Source organism: Candoia aspera, chromosome 1, assembly GCF_035149785.1.
Source record: "Candoia aspera isolate rCanAsp1 chromosome 1, rCanAsp1.hap2, whole genome shotgun sequence".
In the NCBI taxonomy this organism is placed as follows: Eukaryota; Metazoa; Chordata; class Lepidosauria; order Squamata; family Boidae; genus Candoia; species Candoia aspera.
In genome coordinates this window covers 254,235,825-254,257,811 of record NC_086153.1, presented here as the reverse complement: position 1 = coordinate 254,257,811, position 21,987 = coordinate 254,235,825, and the positions used below count along the sequence as shown (strand labels likewise).

The window sequence follows — 21,987 nt, the reverse complement described above, 5'->3', positions numbered from 1 at the left end:
GAGACAGTGGGATCTGAATGGGGACAAACAGCCTTTAGCTCAACCTTAGCAAGACATGAGTGGCTGTGGGATTTGGGCTCTCAGGATCTAGAGATTTTCCACTGATTTTGAATGGAGTATCACTACCCCAGATAGAATTGGTGTGCATTTGGGGCTTCCTTTTGGTCTCAGGATTCCTGCTTGAAGAGCAAGTGGCAGCTATGGCTAAGAGAACCTTTGCACAAATTCATCTTTTGTGCCAAATGTTCACAGATTGGGAGGCCCTGTTCATGGTCACTTATAGTTTAGGTACCTCCTATTTGGATGTTTGCAATACACCCTGCATGGAGCTGCCCTTGAAGAGCTTTCAGAACTGAGACTGCCCAAACCTGGGCAGTTTTGAACACACTGCAGTACATCCATGTAACTTCATTGTTTTATGAGCTGTACTGGCTTCCAGTAAGCTTCTGGTGCAATTCATTTATAAAGCCCAACATGGCACAGGGCCAGGTTATTTGAAGGACTGCCTATCTGATTGTGCCTGCTCATCACATTATATCTGGGAGAAACAGCATGCTCATCTAATGGATACTGCTTCACAGAAGGGACTCAGAGCATGCTATTTCTTCCAGAATTAGTGTGACGTGCCTTCTCTGTTGTGGCCCCCTGGAATAGCATTCTTGTTGGATGGTCCCAACCTTGTTAGCCTTTAACAAATCCTTAAAAGCCTGGCTCTTCCCCCAGACACTGGGCCAGGGTGTCATGTGAGCCTGACCGGTGTTGCTGAGTGAGAATTTTTTTAGTAGACTTTGGTATACTGTATCTTGTATGTAGCTTCAATGGTTTTGCCCTTGTTCTTTTTAATTTTTGTTTTGTTATCTCTTTGTTGGCTTTTAATGTACAGTTAGCAGCTCAGAGTTGTAAGAACAATATGGATATCCATAGAAATTATTTGGATGGATGGCTCGAAAGGGTGCAGACTAAAGCTGTACCCATTCATCATATTCCCATTTGTACCCTTACTTGAATACTAAGTATCCCCTTATACCCATTATATACTAGGTATACCCATACAATATTAACTAAGTATATCAGAATGCATCTGCTGAAATATTCTCACCATAATCTGCATGAACCATTTTGTAAAAATAACCATCTCTGTTGTTTGTTTAAACAGCAATCCTGAATGGGAATGGGTGGAATGAAGCAGTAAATATACTACCTCATCCCCAATCTTGCCAGTTTATACCTAGAAGGGCACAGAAAATTATGAATGAAAATTAGCCAGCATTTTTAGCACGATAGACTTAAATATTTCCTTATTTCTTCTCTTACCACCATTGTCATGGAAAATTAAGAAGGACGGAGCACAACACTGAGAAGCAATAATCAACCATTTATTGAATGAACTTGGGTCCCACTTCATAAGAAAGAGGAGTCCTGAACAGTGGAAAAGCAAACATTTGATAGAAGTTGAGGGCTACAGGGTGGGAAATCCCAGGGAATTGATTTGGGAATTTGGGGAAAACCTACATATCCTTCCTGCCTTGGGTTATTTCCTTTGTTAGGCAAAACCACAGTTTCAGGAGCAGCAGCAGAGCTCGGTTATCCCTTCCTGAGGAGATGAACTTTGAGGTAATCAGGCGAGTGTCCTTGATTCAGGATGAAATGTTGCAGTTTTCACCTTGTTAGTATGTTGAAATTCCTTTATTGGCACTGCCCTTGGGCTATACTGTGAGCTGTTGAGCAAGGCTTCAGTTCTTTGGTTTAGATGAGATTGCAGGGGCCTTTGGAGGCAGGGAGGGTCAATTTGGGTCTGACAGGATTAGGCAAAGAGGGGAGCTGGGTTTGATCATGGTCATGTCCAAAAGACAGGGAAGGAGGGGGTGCCTCCATTTGGTTTGTTATATCTATTTTCTCCACCACAACCATATTGACCGCAGCTGGAGGAAGAGAATGAATTATACAGGCTTCAAGGCTGTCACAGCTGGCATGCCAGGACTGAGCATCTAAATAAAAGCTTTGTGCCCTACCAACAAAACTCCCCAGTTTGATCAGCTCGGCAGTCAGGGCTTCTACCACAATGTGAATGTACACCCTGTTTTTATCGTTCATCTCTAGTGACAGAGGGGCACTAGTGAGTCATCCTAATACTATCTAGCTATCAATATTTGTTAGTTACAGTTACACTCATAATCATTTTCTGCTTAGTTAAAAATCATTAACTAAGATAAAAATCTCTGCCACATTCATATATAACCATCTCCGGTAAATTATTTGAAATGTTTTAAATATTTGTATTGTTTTGAGAGAACTGGATGGAACTTATCTTCTTCCCTAACATGTTGTTTGGGACATTTAAGTAGCATGTGGCATATAGAGATGAGGTATAGGTGAAGACATTTCTCCTAATAGTTTTATCGTCCTTTGCTGCCTTGAAACCTTTGAAGCTTTAAACAGGATTTCTTAGTTATAATTTAACAACTTTTATGTTCCAGATGTGCAGCTTAAGCTACAGAGTCCAAAGGTTTGAGTGGTAGTTTAGCTATTTTCTGTAATTGGCTAAACATTTTAAATTCAAGTTTAAAAGATTGATATGTTTATAACAAGCACAGTTTTCACGTGCCTCTTTCTCTATCTCTTTTATTCTCCTTTTTAATGAATGAACCTCTTGTATTCTTAGGGCAATATATAAACAGTCACAGCGTGAAATCAATTTTATGCCTTGATTCATCCTAAATCTGAGTATTTCTAGCACATTAGTATTGCAGTCAGAAACATTAATAGCAGACAGCACTATAAAGGCGTATTCTGTTCCATGATAATTTAGTTTATTTTAGCTTATAGAACCCTATTTATTCTTAAAATAAATTTATTATCTCATACTTAAGAGAAATGTACTTTCTTCCTTTTTTGCAGCCTCTGTGGTCATGCTGCTGCTAGGAAAGATTATTCATGCTTACTTGATTCAGGTGGGCTTTTTGCAAGCTTCCCCACTAGTCCTGGGAATGTGGTACACTGAGGTCTATTCATAGCCTTCTGACATAGGCAGGCTTTTATTACCTAGTGTTTTATTGCAGCCAAATCCTAGGTCTCCATGCAGTTTGTAGGCACTGTGCTCATTCTTTAAAATCAAGAAAGGTTATCACCTACCTTAATCCATGCAATTGTATGGATTAGGGACACCAGTGTTCCCCAGGATTCTCAAAGAGGATCCTGGAAAATTCTTGTTTCTTCTTTTTTGCTGTCCTTACTAAATTCTCTTGGGCCTCAGTAAGGATTTGCATCTGAAATGGGCAACCTGGAGCTTTTCTCAATGAAGACATCAGATCAAAGTTCAGTTAGTCAAGGCCTTTCTAAAACATTAAGGGGGTTTGGGCTTAACAATAAAAAGATGAGCTCTGGCAGAGATTGCAGTAAAAACATTCTATCAGTAATCCGGATAAAGGATAGATTATAGGGCAAAGAACAGCCCTTGTTTAAATTGCTTTGAGAACTCAAAAACTAAATAAATTGGAACTTGTGGATTATTTTTTCACAATGCACATATTTGGTTTTATAGTTTGGTTTTGTATTAAGAATTGTTCTATCATATTACCCCATTTACTGTAATAGCTAAAAATTAGAAAACACCTATCATGATCTTCAAATAATTCTTACTTTCTTATACTTTATCATACAATACAAACAGTAAAATTGAAAATCGTTTTACTATTAAATTTGTTCCTTTTTCAAAAATTACTAAGTTTTATATTCTCTGAATTAGGCAATAATTAGCTTCTTCAGTCAAGTTTTATTTTAAAAAATACTATTTTCCATTTTTGATGGCTACTTGTTAAAATCTATAACAAATACAAGTATTTATCAGAAACAGGATTTCTAAAATTAAATATACAAACATTTGGTGTTCTGCATAGCAGTCCTTTATATATGAATGACACCCACCAGACACACACTCACAATAGGAGGGGAGAATTAAAAGACATCTGCCAAACAGGCAATATTGTAAAATGCTAAACTACATCAAACAGTACGCTCCTTCCCCCCACCCCCAACTCTTGAAATTTAAAGTAAATTACATCTATAAATTACATTTATAAAGGTTGTAACTCTGGGTTATTATTCTGCACAATATCAAGCTTCTTCAAAAAAATTATAATCATATGAATGCTTATTTAGAAATAACTCATCTTTAATTAACTGAGACTTATTTCAGGTAAATGTGTAAGATAATAGCCATCATTGTTCCCATTTGTTTGAAAAAAATTAGTTCAAGAATACAAATTGTATAGTGGAGGTTTCTTAAAAATTTCATTAATATATCTCTTCAAGTAGATATCTCCCTATTTTTTAAAGAAGAAATTTGAATATTATTCATAGCATGAATTATTTTGCAATTCATTTTACAAATTAAAATATAATATAGTTCAAAGAAAAAGTGCAATCTTAATCCAGTTATGAGAATTCACATCCCTTATTACACTGAGAACAATCAACCTCTTTTAAAAACGTGCTACATTCCAGCAAATTGTGTCAGAGGAAGACCCTTTCCATCAGTTTCTCTGAAAGATTAGCTTCTTCAAACCTTTTTCCTTTTTATTTTTTATAAGTGCTACTGTTTAAGAATTTATTCCTGGATCCACTTGCTTTCTTCTTCCTTCCCATCCCCCCCTCTTTTTTTAATCCCATTTCTTTTAGACTGAGTCCTTTGAACTGTATGCTTTTAAAAAAAAACACACAACTATCTACCTGTAAGTCATTCTAGAAACCTTTTTCGCTGAAGAGCAGTGTAATGCTTTAAATAACATATGTAGATAAGACACCTTTAATAAATCAGTTCCTTCTTTCTGCAGCCACCCAGGCAAGCCCCCCACCCCCTTTTTCCCCCTCTCTAGAGCAGAGGCAGGTGGAGGAGAACTGGGAGAAATCCCATTGTGCAAAGAGAAGTTTTTTCAGATAACATAAATTGTGACCAATTAATATATGCAGTACTCAAAGTTGTGTATATAGATACCAAGATTTGACTAATAACCATTTTCAGCATCAGTCACATAGTTGTTGTCTTTAATATTGTCAACAGCAATTACATATTTGAGAGTATGAATCCTGACCTCATTCTGTACCAGTTTTGTTGAAGCACTGAGAATTCCTAGCCTTGTACATGGAAGATTCTTACTCTTTTAAATGGGTAATTGATTCTGTCAAGATGACAGAAAAGTGCACGTGTTGAGAAGAGTGAACTGTATGCTGTCCACTGAACTAGGGTTGATGTGATTTTAGCAATATATTAACAGCTTTGTGATGTTATCCTATAGTAATAGACATGTACATTTGAAGACTGGGGAAAACTTTCCTCATCCGGGGAGATCGTTGAGAAGATTCTAGTTCACTAACTAAACCCTGTTACTGGAGAGCCTTCTATGACTGAAGAGGAATAAATAGCTTATAGTGATAGTTTTGTTAGATAGTTGGGAGATAAAATTGCTCATATTGTGTCTCATTTAAACATTAAGAATTGGTTAAGAATTAAAATAAAATATTTATTTATAAATCAAATTTATAAATCTGTCCAATTCATTACAACTCTGGGCTGCATACACATTAAAAACACATCCAATACAATAATGGAAAAAGAGAAGGTGGTAATGCTGGGACCCACATAGCCAACACATTCATATAATTTGTTCAGAAGACTCTTATTCTTGCAGGGAAAGAACCAGGTCTTCAAGGTCCGTGTAAAGTGCAGCAGGGTTCGGACTACTTGAACTTATAGATGTATATACAACTTTTGCATGTCTTGGTTTATCAAAGAAGGCAGGTCTGATATAGCTGAATAGGTCTTGTGTGAATATGTGAATATCTCATTACAGAAAAGTGCATTAAGATGGCTACAGTAAGCCTTCTGTTTAACCTACTGTATTAGATCATCATTGACCAGTAACAAATGTTACGTTCTTGGAACTGTCCTCAGGAGTTTTGAAATGTCTTAGCTCTGGAGAATCTTGAATGAAACAGGTTCAGATTTCAGCCTTAGATGGCTTTGGTTACTGTGATTCATGATGAACACTAATAATCAGATGCTACTAGACACCTTGCCTTTAAATTCATTGAAATTTGTATATTATATACCATTATTCAGAGAATAATAAATTCATTGTATGTTTTCACAGGTAACTGATACAGCCTTTCCAAAATTTGGACACTACTTTGATTTATCTAAAACAATGGCTCCAGAACTAATACAAAATATTAAGTGGGATGGTTTTGTCATTCTTGAAGAAACAGCTTTGGATCTTGATGGAAAGTCATGGTAAGTTCACAAAGCATGGGCAGAGAAGAAGGCTACTTGTAAAGATACAAATTTTTGTAGAATTCGTTTTACTTTTGGTTGTTGCCTGGTCAAGAACCACAGTAAAACACTCCACTGTATTTGCCAGTATTTTCACTGTGTTTTGACTTCATCTCTTAACTGCAAAAAGCCTGGGTTGGAAAGCATACAATCTTGTTAATTATGGAATAGTTGCTCTTGGACCTCACCTGAACCTTCTCTGTGTGCTCACAAATGCTAATACATTTGACTGTCCTAACTAGCCAACTGTAACATCTGCTATAGCTGACTTTAAAGAGTTGACTCACTTGTTACACAACTAATCAAAGATTAGGAAAACCCCATTAACATAATGCCTACAGTATGTCAGTGTAGCCAAATTTATTTACTGGGATGATTGTCAGAGATACTTTTATGTGAGATTCTTTCATATACCACCCAGTGTCAAAAGATAGGTATGATATATGAAAAGGAAGGAAAGGGAGGATGGAGTGGGATTTATGTGGAGGAAAAGAGAAGCTGATTATAACAGGGACCCTTGTTCTGCAGGAAGGATATATAATTCTAGTGGAGAATTCAGAATTTGTTTTTCCCAAACTACCTCAAATGTTGCATTTTGAGTTGGGGATGAATTGTATTGAATTAATGGAATTACAACTATTCAGAAAAAGATGCATTCATGAACAGCATGAAGATGTGTCCTTTGTGCTCTTTTTATCACAGCGGTCTTAGCCATTAAAAAATCAGGTTGCCTCCACCTGATTTTTGGCAATCTTTCCTTCTCTTTAGCTATCTGTATGATGGAGTCAGGACAGGCTTTTCATGGCTTTTCATGCTGTTGATATTTGTCACTTTTGAGCTATTCCTGTTGTATTCCTTGTTAAGCCTGTTTTTCATTTCCCTCAAATTTTCCAATTTCATCCTTGAGAAGGGAACCTAGTCAGAGTCCCTTAATCATACATAAGTATAAATGAACAAACTTACATGTTTGCTAGATTGATCTAGTAATTTCTTAGAAAATTTATCTACTATTAGATTTATTTATCTAATTTATCTGTTTATCATACTGACTCCATGTCTATTACAAGTAGTCCTTGGTTAATAATGGCAACTGGGACCAGAATTACCATCATCATGTGACACCGTTGTGACTGTGCCTCTTAGTGACAGCAATTCCAGCACTCCCAGTTGCCATCGTTAAGCAAATCACCATGGATCATTAAGGAAGGATGTCATGTGGTCACCATTTGTGAACTCCCGCTGGCCTCCCCATTGACTTTGCTTGTGGGAAGTGGCAAAGAAATGGCGACCACGTGACCATGGGATGCTGTGACATCTTAATCACAAGCAGGCCCCGAGTGCCTGGATCGCAATCACATGACTGTGGGGATGCTGCGATGGCCAGAACACCAAGGACCAATCATAAGTACCATTCGTTCAGTGCCATCATTTGAACTGTCGCTGAACAAGTCATTACCAAGGACCACCTGTAAATGGAGTAAAAAAGATAAATAGATGAAATGTTTTTAAAAAGCAAGAGTTGAAAAAATTACAGAAGCTAAATTAAACTTATCTTTAGAATATACTAGACAACCCATGACCCGTTGGGTCATTGTTTCAGAGATATTTCCTTACCAGATTCCTCAATGCCTTCAACAGTGGCAGACCCTCTAATTTACTGGAAAAGTTCTTAAAAATTCAGGGAGAGGTGTATCTGCCTTGAAAGTAGCCAATGTTGAACTGTATAGCCCAAACATCAGGAGTTGACCACAGGAAATGTTTGGTGACATTTTGTACTATGTCATAACATGTTTTATGATAATTTTTATGTCAATGTTCTATAAAATTTGCCAAATTTCTATTCAATGAGAGTCATGAGTCCTGGATTTTGGATGCATTCTGTAAGTTAGCCCATTTGAGGTACCTTGGTTCAAAGTTGGCCTATGATGCACCGTTTCGCCCAGTTAAAGGTTACAAAGTATCAAACAGTCACAAGATAATGTCAAGGATTCACTTGGTTCATTGAAGTAGCTCTCCATGGCCCATTGGTGAACTAAAGTGCTGGAAATGCAGGAACCAAGATCCTATAGATCTAGTTTTAGAATAGCTGTTTTATATGCAGCCAATTGAGCATTTGTTAACTAACTTGTTTAAAGACATTTATCTTTTGCATTTGTGAAATTGAATATTTTAATGTTTCAGCTAATATAACAATATATTAAATAAAATATTCTGATTCTGTCTTTAGTAATAAGGCATGTGGTTACACCAGACTGCTTCATTCTATTCAGAAAGTCATTTATCAGAAAGGATACAATGGGTCCACTTCTCAGGTATTGACTTCAGTTATTTACAAGCATATAAGATTCATGTTTTTATAATGTTTGAATGGATCATTCAGTAGTAAAATAAGGTTGATTCCAAGCATTGATAACAGTTTCAGTGTAATTGTTTTTAGATGGCAGCTTATGAAAGACTCATTCATTATTTATGATACTTATAATAAAATTTTATTTATTATAAATTTATAAAAGGGTTTTCATATATATATTTATTTGTGCCTGAAAAAAATACCAAAGTTTAGTGCATCAAGGGTTAACTTTAGTATCTCATTCTCTCCAAAATAAATACAGTAATGCAAAACTCTTAGCAGTTGAACCTCTTGATCAACTTCTCCTTATAGTTATGCATTTAAAACTATTCTGCATTCTGCCTCTGGTTTTATTTATTTATTTTTATGTTTGTCAAGCAGAATTTTCCTGCTTAATTTAGTCCTCAGCTTATACAGAGCTTTATGGTAAGCATGTTTTCCCTTTAGAAGTAGCAGTGCCCTTCTGGATAAGTAAATTGGTCCCTGACAGGCACCTCTGCTTTGGTTGCCATAGCAACAGGCATGTCATAACAGTTCTCCTAGTACAGTATGTTGAGCTGTTCCTCCAACATGATGACAGGTCCTTTGGAAGCAGGAATTCATAGAATATTAGAAGGAACTGCACCAAAGTGACAAAATCCTGAAAGCAGATAGCAAATAACCTGTTCCTGGAAAAGAGTTAGGTTTGTTTGTTTTCCCTAGACACCGCAAAAGAGATAAAAATAGTTAGGTTTGCCCTTTCTGTATATTATTATTATTTTTACTAGATATCACAAATGAATGAAACGATTTTTAGGTAAAAGGAACAGGTCACTGTGTGAAATTTTTAAGCAAAAGAGAGAACAGTATTCATTATATCAAATAAGTATTTGTTTATTGAAAGCATTTAAAGATGTCTAAGACTAGAATGATGATATTATAAAGGACAAATAAGATAAAACAGCAGATTTAAAATAAAATAAAGCCAGAGTACTAACAAGTTAAAACAATACAGTGAGAATGGGATCACTTATGACTAAAAGCCTTCCTGGTATTTAAAAAGGAACATGGTTGGAACCATTACGTAGCCATTGTAGCCTCTTCTTGGTTTAAGGATGTTGAGGCAGCCAAAAAGGTTGAAAAACTAAAGGTCCTCTTAGACTGTTTCTACCCTATGCCATCATACCCTGGTTTTGTGGAGAAGTGAGATACCGGAGTGTTGTTGTTCTATACTTAAGTGGTAGGCAATATCCAAGCTAATGATTAAGCAGTGATTTTTTGAAATTTTATTTATTAAAATAGTGAAATACAAAAGGAAAGGAACTTCATCAAATAGTGATTCTTCAGCACAGAGAAAATATATTATAATGATTAAATGAACTAAACATAACCAACCCCCATCTAATTAACAAAAAAGATCTATATAATAAATATAAATACTTATACTTCAGTTAATCATTAAATCTAAACTATGTATCAATGTACTGTGTCATCTTTATTTTTAGAAGAAAAAAAAACTTTAAAAATAGATAACACACTTGTATCCTGGATCCATCCCTTAAATTTAGGTGAGTGGTTTTCCTTCCACTTACATAGGATTATCCTCTTAGCCATACCCCAGACTCTATAGGGCCAAAGCTTGTCATGAGATGAAAAATTCCATGCTTTAGGAATATAATTCAACATTACACTGAAATCCTTGAATATACAGTGTTTCTTCCCAAAATTATATTAACATAAATATTTATTTGAAACAAACAAACAAAAAGCTATAACAGGACAAGACCAATTCACTTGAATTAATGAACCTTCAGATTTCTTGTCAGTGAGCAGTCATATTGTCCCACACAAACAGCCTGGGTGTCATGTAATCTCAGTTAAAGTGCACCAGCAGCAATATGTTTTTGAGTTTATCCATCTTTGATTGCAAAATCAGTTTCAGAAAATATCATCTCTAGAGGGAATTGTAATGTGTTATTTATTGCTTATTACATTGATACCTCACCGTTCAGGATAACAGTTCTCCTGCAGCAGTTCACGATCAGTGGAATCCAATTAATCTAGAAGACCAGTGTAACTGTTTGACTAAGAGTTATATTTAGCTGTTCAAAGATGAATTAATTTAATTTAATTTATTAATTTGTTATGGCCACCCACTTCAGAAGTTTCTAGGTGGCTTACAAAATCCAAAGAACAGTAAAACAATTAAAACAGTTAAAATCCACAGAAACAGGCAGCCCAGATTAAAACAAAGATAGTAATATCTAATTAGTAAAATATAAGTAATAAAAACCAATAAAATAAATACAAAAATAATTGATTAATCAGTTAGAAGCTCATTGTTGGATTCACTAACTTCCAGAAACAATTTTTTTAAACACTTTTTTTTTAACTGAAACAAATCACAAGGTAGTGTTATTGTTGATATAATTATTTATAGCCACTTCAAGCACAGTTTTAAAAATTAAACATTCAAATGTTTACCAAACAGGCACTACCATAAATACGTTTTCTTTTTTAAAAAGTTTTAACACATTGAGGATGTGTTAAAGAATGCCTGTTGTAATATGTATCTGCATCCTCCAAAAACATACAAACTGTTTTTTTTCCTCAAAACTTCTTTTTATTAATATACTATTATAGTGAATAACATAGCCAACTGAAAAAGCACCTGAAGGGTTTTGTTTTGTTTTGTTGTTTTGCTTTTTGCTCTTACATTTCTCAGTTTAGCAGTTACTTTCTCTTCACTGCATATAAAATAACAGGTTACCACAGAGTTAGTTTTTCCTTCTTGAAGTTTCAGATTCCACTAAATCCTTTTTCTTTTTTCATTTTTGATAGAAAAAGCAAAGAAATGTGTTGAGAATAGGAATTCAGAGCCTTGGTTCAGTATTATGGGGTGATGATATCTGTTGTACTGAAAATCCAGAAAATATGCATAGCCTCACCAGATTTATGTATGTTCTACGTGGCCTCCTAAGAACATCATTATCTGCCTGCATCATCACTGTTCCAACTCATCTGATCCAGGTAGGTTTAATCCAGTTGCTATAATTAATCATGTTAGATACTCTAAGAAAAAGTTCAGTGGATTATCAATGGATTATTAGTGATCAGAACATGCTGGAGGATATGTCTCAGTACCCTACTTTGTTGTAGCTGTTTTCCTTTAGTAGCAGATAATTCTTGGTTTCTTTTTTATTTCATATGACCAAATTAAAGTGCATTGTTTGCGGCTCCTTTTTTTTTTAGCAATCCCTATTACTTTGTAGTGACTCATAATTAATTTGATACAAAGAATTATTAGTCTAACTCCATCCTGCAGTGAGACTTTCTGCTTTCTTAGCTTCCTGCTTACTTCAAATAGCCACTACAGAGAGCAGAGGCATTCTAAGGAATGACATTGGATCAGGTGCAAGGGATTGCCAAGGATAAGGAAATAGAGAAAACGGAAGATGGTGCTGCATTTGAGATTTGATGTGCCTTTAATAATTTATTCTCTAGGAATTATTTTTATCAAAACAGTCACAAGAGACTATAGTTTCTAAAGGGAGCACTAATATTTGGGGATCTACCAATTTGGGATGGACTTAATGAACAATCAAAATGTATGTTTCCAAAACCATGGCCCTCTGTCAAAAGATGGTATCTTGATTCTGATTTTGTTTTAGGCTTCCAAAATACTCTCCAATATGTTGGTAATTTAGTTTTAAAATCCCATATGTTGTCTTTCTGTATCTAGACTTTAGGGTAGGAAAACATTATTTTAATCATTGTGTTGCATTTGTTCCACCAGCTGAAACTTAAGAGTTTCTAGGAATGGTTAAATTTCAAGCACCTCCTCTCTGTTAAGACATAACTTAATAGAGTGTTTAAATTGCAGAGCAAGCTGTCATTAGGAGAAGCAGAGCGTCTGAGGTTTTCCTATATTACACACTACTCAGTTCCCAGAGCCCTGCTGTGTAGTTGTTCCAGTCTCCAAGAAGCCTGTTAAAGAGCCCCCAAGAGCATGTGTCCAGCCCTCCGTGTTAATAGTTAATTGGTGAGGATGGCAAGATGAGAGGACAGCCGAACATGTGGTCTTTCCGTCTCAGGCACTAGTCAGACTTTTTAGTTCTAATAACAGCAGCTGCTCACATTCTCACTACTCAGTTTCTCACAACTCTGTTGCTGGGATTTGTGAGTGGATTAGAAATGTAAAAAGATCTTTGTCTAAAAGACAAACAATTTCCTTTCCCTCCCCTCTTTTATCTATGCATCTGTTTGTACAGTACTCTATTGTAAAAGTAATAAATTTATTATTTTGGTAGCCTACCTTTCAGGAAAATACAAGTCATGTTAGAAAATTGAGATATAACAGAATAAAATCAGCAAACTTAGGGCCATAGAGGGTTTTTTTTAACATTTAACAGTCAAAATACTGCTAGTATACATAATCCAGTATTTCTAAAACAAATATTTAACATAATCCAGTATCTTTACACTTTCTGTTCCTATAAGCTTAATCTAATAATTTATAATTTAAGTAGTTTACAGTATAAAGAAAAATATATGTATTATATGGATTGATAGACTTTAACAAAATTTTAATTTGCTTTAACAAATTTGAGTTGTTAAAGAAAGGGAAACTTACAAAGTTGGTTAAACAAAGTACTTTGTTAAAAACTAAATCCAGATGGAAAATCAGTAAGTATTGCAACTAGCAATGGAACATAGACTACAAAGATCAGATTACATAAATGATTGTATTTGGTTGCATGGTGTCCCTTTCAACAGAGTAGCATCTGTCTATTAATTAATACTTTCTCCTGATGTTGAGCTCTGCTAAACATACCCTTAAGGAAAATACAGTCAGGACCAGAAATATTAGAACAAGGATAACTGTTTTGGCATTTTGTCTCTGTACACCACCACATTGAATTGAAAGGAAACACACTCAGTTGGGAGCAAAATCAGGACTTTCAGCTGTAATTCAAGGGGGTTGACAAAAGTGGGGCACTAACCATTCAGGAAGTACAACCAGTGGCATACAGACACGCCCATCGTTGGTGGCTCATAAGTAATGGAACGGATGGCTGAGAAGCAGCTGCATGGCCAGGTGTGGTCTGTTCCCTGGATATCCCATGACCAATCAAGCAGATAAAAGGCCTGGAGATGGTTCCGAGTGTTACATTTGCTCTCAACATGAAGTCCAAAGAGGTGTCCATGTGAGTGAAGGAGGCCATCATTAGGCTGAGAAAACAAAATAAACCCATAAGAGAGATAGCAAAAACATTCGGAGTGGCCAATACAACAGTTTGGAACATCCTGAAAAAGAAGGAATTAACTGGCAAGCTCAGCAACAACAAAAGGCCTGGAAGACCACAGAAGACAACTAAAGTGGATGACCACAGAATTCTGCTCATGGTGAAGAGGAACCCTTTCACAACATCTAGCCAGGTCAAGAACACTCTTGAGGAGGTAGGCATGTCATTGTCAATATCTACAGTCAAGAGACAGCTTTATGAATGTAAATACAGAGGCTTCACAACGAGGTGCAAACCACTGGTAATGCTCAAGAACAGAAAGGCCAGATTAGACTTTCCCAGCAGACACCTAAAAAAGCCTGCCCAGTTCTTCATTAAGACACTTTGCACTGATGAAACCAAGATTAACTTACACGAGAGTGATGGGAAGAGGAAAGTATGGAGAAGGAAACGAACAGCTCACGATCCAAAGCATACCACATCATCTGTCAAGCACGGTGGAGGCAGTGTTATGACATGGGCATGTATGGCTGCCAGTGGAACCAGGTCACTGGTGTTTATTGATGACCTGACTGCTGATAAAAGTAGCAGGATGAATTCTGAAGTGTATAGGGCTATACACTCTCTGCTCAGATTCAGCCAAATGCTGCCAAACTGATAGGACACCGCTTCATATTGCAGATGGATAATGACCTAAAACATACAGCAAAAGCTACCCAAGAGTTTCTCAAGGCAAAGAAGTGGGATGTTCTTCAATGGCCAAGTCAGTCGCCTGATCTCAACCCAATAGAGCATGCTTTTCACTTACTGAAGACAAGACTGAAGGCAGAAAGACCCACAAACCAGCAGCAGCTGAAGGCAGATGCAGGAAAGGCCTGGCAAAGCATCTCGAGGGAGGGAACGCAGCATTTGGTCATGTCCATGGGTTCCAGACTTCAGGCAGTCATTGACTGCAAAGGATTTTCATCCAGGTACTAAAGGCAATCCTTATGCTTGTAATGATGTTGGTTTGTTCCATTACTTATGAGCCACAATGATGGGGGGGAGGGTTATGTATGCCACTGGCTGTACTTCCTGAATGGTTAGTGGCCCACTTTTGTCAAATCCCTTGAATGACAGCTGAAAGTCCTGACTTCACTCCCATCTGGGTGTGTTTCCTTTCAACTTCAATGTGGTGGTGTACAGAGGCCAAATGCCAAAACAGTTATCCTTGTTCCAATATTTCTGGTCCTGACTGTATACAGTAATGGATCTGGAGCTAGAGATTGAATAAATGAAAGAGGTTCATCTCCTGGGGGTTGTGGACTCTAAGGAAAGTTCTGAAATTGGAAGGAGGAAGTCAGAGGCACTTAGCACTTGTGGAAACTTTCTTTGCTAGTGTAAGCTGTTTCTACAATTCCTGCTTCCCGTTGTAACATCTCAGTCCTTTAAGGAGAGGCTTTTTCTGTGGCTTACGAAAGCACAGTGAAGAAAAAAAAGGGGCAGGAAAGCACAAGTATGCATGAGTGGCAGGCTCTTGATATTCACAGCAATTGGCAAGATGTTTAACAATAATGTATTTGAAATGTATATCTTGCATCATGTTCTATATTGTTTAGTTCTGCACTGATCATATAAAATTCGTAGCTTATTTGTTGAACCTGTTTCATAAGAAAATGGAATTAGGCAACATATAGCAACGTGTTACAAATCTATGTTAAAGAATAAAATATTTTCAAGTCTAATTTTTGTGTATTTTTATTTATATTTATGTTTAAATAGAAGGAATGTTAAAAAGAAAATGTTGAAAGAGAGAGAGATTTTTTAAAAATCTTAGAAGAACCAACATAAGGAATGGCAAATTGTGAGCTGTGACTTAGGAAAAAAGATTGAAAAGAAAGATTTGATAATTTTCAAATTCTTGACAGATTTTCATAAGGAGGAAGACAAGTAATTATTAGTTCTAGCTGTAAATGATAAAATAAGACATAATTTATCTATACAAAATTAGACTTGGATTAGACTAAGTGTTAAGAAACTTCTCTAAATTCTTATCCAACAATAGAAACAGGGATTAAAGTCTTCCTTTAAATATAATATTTGGGAAGCTGCTTTAGAGCATGCAGCATCTTTTTTAGGACAGAAGATTTGAATAGATGAATCATTGGGCATATTCCAACTCGTATGATTCTTAGATTCATTATAAATATGTAGCTTGAAATAAGATATAAGAGAATTGTTAGAGTATTTGTTATATTTGTGCAAGGCATAACAAGGATGAACATTGTAATATTAATTAAATTGTTAGATATTTTGTCACAGTATGATTAGTTCTCATCCGTTTGGGCATATGGAATGTTTTGGCTGTTGAGCTAGGTAGCTCACGCATGAAGATTAATTTTACTTAGGCAGAAGGTAGGAAAAACATGTTTTGAGATCATTCGGACAATACGGAGAAAAGGAGAGTGCAAAACTTTAAAAGAGCCCAATTAGGATTTGATTATATGTGGATTTGATTATTTGAAAAGATTTTTAAAACTTTTGGATTTCAAGGATTTGTAAGTGAGGTGACCTTTGAAAGCCATCAGAAAGTGGTATGTCTTTTAAATGGAATTAGCTCAATCTTAAATTAAACACATGTTATAATGTACTTCTTTTTACAACTTTACATAATCTTTTATTTGCTTTTTTTCTAACTACCTAATTACTAGCTCTATTTTAGATCAGTTCTCTTAATTACACAAGAAATGCAATATGAGGGAATGCTGCATCTTTAATGGTGTTTTTGTGTCCTATATAGTTAAGCTTTAAAAGGGGGGAGGGTAAATTAGCTTGTAACCTCTTTCTGTTCCAGACTGATGATGGAAAATAAAAGCTCTTAGCCACAAAATGTAACACTTAGAATTAATATTTAATTAGACCATCAAATTGTATACTCTGGCTGAAAGGCTCCAAAGAGTTGTTAGTGCCACAATTGACCTACAAGTTTAATAATAACTCATTTCTTCAAGCAAGTGCCAGTTCAGCACAGCAGAGCCACTATAAGAAAGTCCTGAGAGATTAAACCAAATGGCAGGCAAGGAGCCCCGGGATGGAGCCTTCTGGAAAGCTGGAAGCTGGAATAGCTGTTTTCAGCCAGGATTCAGACGAAAACAGTGGGTGAAAAACCTGGTCCCTTCTGTTTTGGGAGCTTATGCAGAGTTCAGAATCCTGTAGTAGATATTCATTAAATAATTTTGTTTGAACATATCAACTTGTTATGTAAGGCAAATAATTATTAGCTTTATAATGTTCTTTTCTATATTAATCTTTCTGTTAGCATATGTTTCAAATCTCCTCCCTTCCCCCCAGCCCTGTGTACACTGTTTTCTTTGTGACTCTGGTGGATTTTTAGAGAATGTGCTTTAAAACCTAATTGTGTCACATGCACTGTAGTGGCCTTTTGGCTTTTAACCTTATATATCATTTTTAAAATTTCATCTTATTTTAAAACTTAGCATACACCCTTTTGTGCAGCTTAAGATATAAGAAGCTATATAAAAATGTTTCATCGTTTTTCATTCTTAAAAATTCTTCCACTGAAAATAAGTTCAGAAATGTGAAAACACCTAGCAACAGACTGAAAAAGGAACAGTTTGCATTATTTATTGATTGCTTCATAAATAATTAAAGAAAACTAGTCACTACTTAAATATTTAAGCTGATGAGGGCCTTGCCAGCAGAGGGAGTAGTCATGTCTTTTGTCAAATTCCAATTGATTTCCAACCTATTTCATCTTTTTTCCCACCAGTTTCCCATCTGGTCTGTGTTTTGTCGGCCTGTTCCTGATGATAAACTATAATTTTATATTCAATAAAGGATTAAACTGATTGTAAAATTAAATATTTTAAGCTTTCTCTTGATCACAGAAATCAGGTGGACAGTCTGTTGGATAATTACTTTCCTGGTGATTGTATATGCATGCTTAGTCTATTCCAATATCATGTATTTACTTAATGATGAATATACTATATTTGAAATAGCAAGTGTCCAGTTATATCTGAAAGTCATCATGCCTAATAAATAACTACATTTAAAATATAAATTACAATTGTAATGGATGAAACATTACTTCTATCTTATCCTCCCATTCAGACTGTTCAAAATAGGTTATAGATTCCAAAATTATGATACCAGTTTCCAACAATCTATAATTTTAATGTTTCTACTAGTGTAAATTTAATACTGGTCTTACCTGTTTTACTTCAAAGGGAGCACTTTTCTTCCAAGGTTTAGATATAAACTAACAAAACCTCACCTTGAGGTTTATATTCCCTTTTGATTAGCCTTCCAGTGCCAGATGTTAGCAATACAGGACTAAAACCACACCATTCATGTGTATCCATATTTTTGTTTTCATACATCCCCCCACCTCAATTTATATATTTTAATCTCATTCTCCTTTTTCTTTCTCTCAGACCCTCTCCACTTTCTCTTTGCCTCCACTTTTTATTACTATTTAAATATTGTTCTCTAGGAAATTGACCATCCTACTCAAGTAGGACAGAGAAAAAAAGTTGGTATCAGAGGAAAACGAATTGAGCATATGGAGACATTCTTTTTCATTAGGATTTTTCAAACATTCTTCCCTGCTCACCTTTTCTCTTCCTGTTTCTTTCTTTTTCCATTTTCAAATCTCATCTAATGTGTATAAGTTTATTCAGAACCTTTTGATGAAAGACTTTGTCGATAGCCCTTAAAAAAATACTAACGTAGAGACTTCCGGTGGGGACATGGCAGACTGAACAGCTGTGCCCACGGGCTTCATGGACAGAACTGACAATGCAACTTTTTGAGGGGCTCAGGCAGGCTTTTCCTGATGCTGTGGAGTGTTTTCCTGGACAAAGAAAGTACTAGGAATCATCCCATCTATCCTCCAGAATGGCGTCTTGCAGCCAGAGGATTGCAAACAGCGTTTGCACTAATCTGGTAAGAGACTCCGGGAGGTTGGGATGTCACCATTTCCAAGCCACGCTGTAGCCTTAAAGGGACATTAAGACTGGCCACCCCATTTCTAAATCACCCAATTTATATATTTTTTAAGTTTATGTATCCTAAGAGAGGCTTTCTATAGCAAGGAGAAGCAATCTCTCTTGGTGCTTATTGTTATTTTTGGGATTTTTTTTAAATTTTTAACGTTTTGGCTTGTTTTCCTATCCAAATACTAAGCAGGATTGTGAGTAAATAATTGTCTCCCTGCTATAATTTCTGCACTAAATTTGAAGATTTTAATATTTTCCTACACATTGAATCTGCTGTTTTGCACCTTCAGCTTTCTGCTGCTACTTTCTCTGGGATCTGCTTGTTACCATACTTTCACTTGTGTAAACACATTCTGATTATTCTATTATCTCCTGCTTTCGCTAATTAAGTACCTAGGGGGCACTATAATCTACTGCCTTAGACTTCAGGCAGACTTTCTCAGACTTTCATCGAGACCTTAAACAGATTCTTTTTGATTCTTGTCAAGTTATTATGCAAGAAAACATCAGTTCTAAAATGTGTCATCTGGCTGGGGATGTCGTGGAAGAAATTGAAGAGCTTGACAACAATAGAAATGTTTCTTCTGACAGCGAGATTGAAGCTTCTGTTGAAATGCCAGATGACGACTGGAATGTCGAGCTGAAGAAATTGAAAGGACAGATCAAATTGCAAACCATAAGTGAAATTGTTTTTTTTTTATTTTTTAATCCCGCCTTTATTATTTTTACAAATAACTCAAGGCGGGGAACATACCTAATACTCCTTCCTCCTCCTATTTTCTCCACAACAACAACCCTGTGAGGTGAGTTGGGCTGAGAGAGAGTGACTAGCCCAAGGTCACCCAGCCCTCATTCATGCCTAAGGCGGGACTAGAACTCACGGTCTCCTGGTTTCTAGCCTGGAGCCTTAACCACTAGACCAAACTGGCTCTCTTCACTTGACACATATCTCTTCACTTGACACAAACGTACAGCAAAGTAATAATGGAATTTTGAGTCTTGGCTGGAAAGAATAAAGTATTTCATTTTCAAAACCCACATAATTATTATGCTTGTGAGTGGTAAATTTGAGTTTTCTGCTGAGAAGTCAGAGTTTTTAAGAGCGGCAGTTGGGCTGTTTGATTTCTTTATGAAAAAATGCTTTGTGTGTACTGTGGAGATATGTAAATGCTTTGGTTTACTTTGAAGTGGGGTAAGGGTTTAAGAAGGTTTATCTGGATTGCTTTTAGGGCTTCTTTGACTTCACTCCTTTTTAATGATTTGGATTAAGATTAATAAGGTATAATAATAAATGCTTGGATTTGGGTTTAATATGATTAAGATTGTTATAATTGTAGTATTAATTATAAGAGCAGACTATATGTTTTTTTAGTTTGATCTTTATTATAGTGGACAGAAATGTATAGAATAGTGGTAGAAAGGAAATAATTAAATAAATGTCTTTGGGGGGAAGTTGATTAGGAGGTTTATATATATATATATATATATATATATATATATATTTAATATAAGGGGAGGGAGCAATTGTATCTAGTGATTTTTATAATGTGCTAATGGAATGATTTACAGAAATAATTGATTTTAGTTTGATATAGAGTAAAGGATTGATTATGGAAATTGCTGTGTATTCTTGCTGTTAGAAGTCGGAAGTCAATCTAAGTCAGAGGTTCCCAAACTTTCTGGATTCATGGTGCCCCTAGCGGTGCCCAAACTCTGTGCCATGGTGCCCTGAGACACTGCAGTGAACTCATTAATGGTTCCTCTTATTAAGTAGGAACCTTGCGGCACTTCTCTGCGTTTGTTCCTGGGGCCCTGCAGCTTACAGTTTGGGAACTGGATCTAAGCTGGAAAAAAAAAGAATATGAAAAGAAGTATCCACCCCAACTGTGCAGTTATTTTTTTAAAAGGGGGAAAAAGTGACTCTAATTTAAACCTCCAGTTTAGCTCAGGTTACTGTCTCCCCACTTAATCCCTACAATCCTGGGAATAAAGGAATAGGAAAGTGGCTTCTAACTCATAAAATGGTAAAGAAACAGAGAAGACAAAAGAGAGTGAAGATATAATACATTAATGAATAATATTAACAGTTACTTGTTTAGAACTTTGCTTCCAAGTTTTGGAAAGCTTTACATAGGTATAGAAACTTAGTCATTATTAAGCAATTTTATGACTATAAGTAAGGATTTTCATATACATTATATGCGTTTTGTTTGCATTGTTTATTTTCCAGTTAATTGGATCCCAAGAAAAGTTTGGCATTCTTTATTTTGCATCCTGTACCAGTAAGGGATATGACTAGATTCATCATTCTTCTACCAAATAGCCTAATTTCCTCATTTTTTAAATGGGTCTTGTTATTGTGTCATCTCTTTCACTGAAAATGTACCTGTTTTGTTCTTTTTTTTTTTTTTTTTGCACTTTCTTTTTATGCATCCCCACACTGCATGGGGCCTGGTTATTTGACGGACCAGCTGCCTCCTGTGGTTTATGCCAGGCTAGTAATTGCCAACAGAGTGGGTGTGCTCTGGGTCCCCCCAATCAAACAGTGTCATCTTTTGGGACACAGGAAGCAGTTTCTCTGTCACAGTGGCAGCCTTCTTGAATGAGATCCTCCCTGAGATCTAGACAGCTCTCACCATGATAACATTCCAGAAGATTTTAAAGATCTGGCTTTTCTCCCAGGCTTTGGCATAGGGTGGATGGAATCCCCTTGTTAGAGGTGTTTTATGTATGTTGTATATGTTTTGATGAGAGTTGTCCAGATTGCCATTTGTTAATTCCTGTCTGTTATTTCCCTTACTGTATTTTTATTACCTTATTGTATTTTGTCTGAATACTGTGATGTTGCTTTGGAGTTGGGCAATGTTCAAATCAAATCAAATCAATAAATAAGGCACGTTGCTTTCCATATTGTAAATGCCCACATCAAGTATCCAGTTGAAATCAGTACATTAAGAAAATTGTATGTATACATAAAATATACCTCAAAATTAAATAGAAACTTTTGAATGAGAAAATGTTACGTTTCATACTGGGGGTGGGGAAGACCAAACCTATCCAATCTAGTTTATCACTCATATTTTC

General features: G+C 35.9%; 1 protein-coding gene across 1 annotated transcript in view; it reads left to right on the top strand.

Annotated features, from left to right (window-relative positions):
• The window catches only part of ELP4 (elongator acetyltransferase complex subunit 4), a 151,886-nt gene that overhangs the window by 44,697 nt on the left and 85,202 nt on the right, over window positions 1-21,987 (top strand). The window contains exons 7-9 of the mRNA XM_063317991.1: window positions 6,150-6,289; window positions 8,556-8,640; window positions 11,499-11,687. Coding sequence (XP_063174061.1) covers window positions 6,150-6,289; window positions 8,556-8,640; window positions 11,499-11,687 — 414 coding nt within the window. The remainder of the gene's footprint in view (window positions 1-6,149; window positions 6,290-8,555; window positions 8,641-11,498; window positions 11,688-21,987) is intronic.